At 61.5% G+C, this 2,456-nt stretch overlaps 1 protein-coding gene across 1 annotated transcript in view; it reads right to left on the reverse strand.

The window, feature by feature from the left end:
* Window positions 1–2,456, reverse strand: part of NOS3 (nitric oxide synthase 3) — a 22,008-nt gene that overhangs the window by 3,265 nt on the left and 16,287 nt on the right. Inside the window, exons 19-22 of the mRNA XM_017520478.2 lie at window positions 2,007–2,194; window positions 1,310–1,482; window positions 789–999; window positions 609–696 (exon numbers count right to left, since the gene is read on the reverse strand). Coding sequence (XP_017375967.1) covers window positions 609–696; window positions 789–999; window positions 1,310–1,482; window positions 2,007–2,194 — 660 coding nt within the window. The remainder of the gene's footprint in view (window positions 1–608; window positions 697–788; window positions 1,000–1,309; window positions 1,483–2,006; window positions 2,195–2,456) is intronic.

Below are 2,456 nucleotides of genomic sequence, written 5' to 3' on the forward strand. Positions count from 1 at the left end.
AAAATTAGCTGGGCATGGTGGTAGGTGCCTGTAATCCCAGCTACTTGGAAGGCTGAGACAGGAGAATCTCTTGAATCCAGGAGGTGGAGGTTTGCAGTGAGGCGAGATCATGCCTCACTGGATCATAGACTCCAGCCTAGCGACAGAGCATGACTCTGTGTCCAGAAAAAAAAAAAATCCTTCACCTTCTTTGAGCCCTCGGTGACACCAAGGCCAAGGGTGGTCTTTATCCTACCTAGCAGTTCTCCCTGGAGTGAGGATATAGTGACTGCAGTTCCCAGGTGCCATGCGGCCCCACATCAGACGGCCCGGGGACAGAGAGAGGAACACGGAAACTGCACTTTCAGAAAGCCACAGGGCCAGCTGGTTTGATCCCAGCTCTGGCTCTGGGATCTGTAGATTCAGGACAAAACTCTGAGTCTAAATGAAGGAAAGAGCCAAAGCTTAGCCAGGGTTCTGAAGTGACCTAACGACACCACGTGCTTGGCATGTTACAGAGCTCCCTCCTGTTTCCAGTGACACTCCTCACCAGTGATGCTCCTCACTCCTCAGCAAAGCTGCCACCCTGCCCCTGGGCAGCTCCCCACCGAGTCCTCCATCTCACTTACCCCCGGATGAAGCAGGGCACAGGGTCTCCAGGCTTGAGTTGGCTTAGCCAAGTGGAGCAGACTCCATAGTGCAGGGGGCCCAGCCCATCTAGGGGGTGGGGAGGAGAGGCTGGTGAGGGGCCAGAGAGGGGCCTGTCCCACCCCTGTTGTGGCCAGGCCTGCTCCTGCTAGTTGCCTCACCCTGGGTCCTGTATGCCAGCACAGCTACAGTGAGGTGGATCTCTCCTGGGTGGATGCTGGGTGCTGAGCTGACTGAGTAGTACCGGGGCTGCAGCAGAGGCAGCTGGGTGAGGAGCAGTGGGGCAGGCAGTGCCACCGACGGGAACTGCTCCAGCACCTCCAGCAGCGTGGGGCAGCGGAACCACTTCCACTCCTCGTAGCGCCGGGGATCCTGGCAGGGCAGGATGCAGTGGGTTAGGGGCCCCATAGCCCTTCCTAGCGACCTCCCTTCTTCACTCCTCCCCTGCTGAGCCTCCTTAGGGGTTCTCCCTCCTCAGTTCAGGTCAACAGAGCTTTCTCTAAGACCTGGAGAATCCAGATGTGAATTCCTCCCTGGGGAGCTGGGTCTTAAAGCACCAGTGCCTGTCAGTCAGGAGAAGAAAGTCCAGGGAGGACCTTGCATGGGGGTTTCCTGCCACTGGGGCCCCCGCCCAACTCATCCCATCTCTCTAGCCCCTGTGCCTCATTGGGGGGGCCCCAACCTGGCTGAGGGCCTCCAGCTCCTGCTGTTCCCTGGGCTCTTCTGCCAGGGTGCTGAGCAGCCGCAAGAGCTGAGGACTGGGTGGGGAGGTGATGTCCAGGAAGAAGGTGAGAGCCTGGCGCAGTGTGCAGGGGGGCAGCCGGGGGTCCCGCACCCAGCCAGGGGGAGGGCCACCTGCGGATGGTGCACGGGGAGCTGTGAGGACAGGGCCTAGCAGAACTGCAGTGCCTGGGCTGATGTTTGCATTTTGGGGACTGTTAGGAGCCTGCCCTTGAGCTGCTGATGGGCCTGTCTGGGCAGCCTCAGTGTGTTGTTTAGGGGCCCCTGGCTGGACTGGGTTGATCTGGGCTCCTCTGCCTCTGACCGCACCCACCTTTATTTTAAATAAAGCCCAGGCACTCATGTGGCAGCAAATAGCCCCAGTGCCAGCTCCAGAGCAAGCTAGATTGCCAGGGGAGCCTTGGGGAGGAGCCTGGAGGGAAGGGACAGCTTTCCGGTGGGGGTACATTTGAGGGTGTGTGGATGGCCCAGCAACAAGGGCAGCCTGGCATCGGGCAGCACAGTCAGCACTGACCCCAGCTGCTGAGCTGTGGAGGAGTTGGCCACGCCCTGGATCCTGAGCTCCAGGAGGCCTGGGGCTCGGGGTGGGGCTGGACATGGGGTCGGTGTGCCCTGTCTCGTCCCAGGCTGCCCCTCACCAGGGCTGCCCTTCTCCAGCTGCTCTACTGCCACGGGCTCAGTGGGTGCTGGTGGGTCCTCCACGCGGCTCAGCAGCGCCTCCACAAGGCCGGGCCGGTTGGGTGGGCAGATGCCTATGTGGTCCCCTGGCTGGTACTGCAGCCCCTCCTGGCCTCTGGTGTCCAGGCGCACCAGGATGGTGGCCCGCCTGGGGGTGGGAGAGGGGCACTTATGGGGAGTCAGGGAGGGGCTAGGGTGGGAGGATGTGCAAGGAGGAGGATCCAGGGTGCGGGTGTGCGGGACAGGTGGCGGGACTGTATGTCGGGGGTGGGGTATGGGATGAAGAGGGTCCAGAGTGTGGATGTGTAGGACAGGTAGGAGGGGCAGTATGGGGGGAGGAAGATCCAGGGTGTGGGTGTGCAGGACAGGTCGGGGGGCGGTATGGGAGGGGAGGAGGAGGGTTCAGGGTG

This window comes from Cebus imitator, unplaced genomic scaffold, assembly GCF_001604975.1.
Source record: "Cebus imitator isolate Cc_AM_T3 unplaced genomic scaffold, Cebus_imitator-1.0 Scaffold20, whole genome shotgun sequence".
NCBI lineage: Eukaryota > Metazoa > Chordata > Mammalia > Primates > Cebidae > Cebus > Cebus imitator.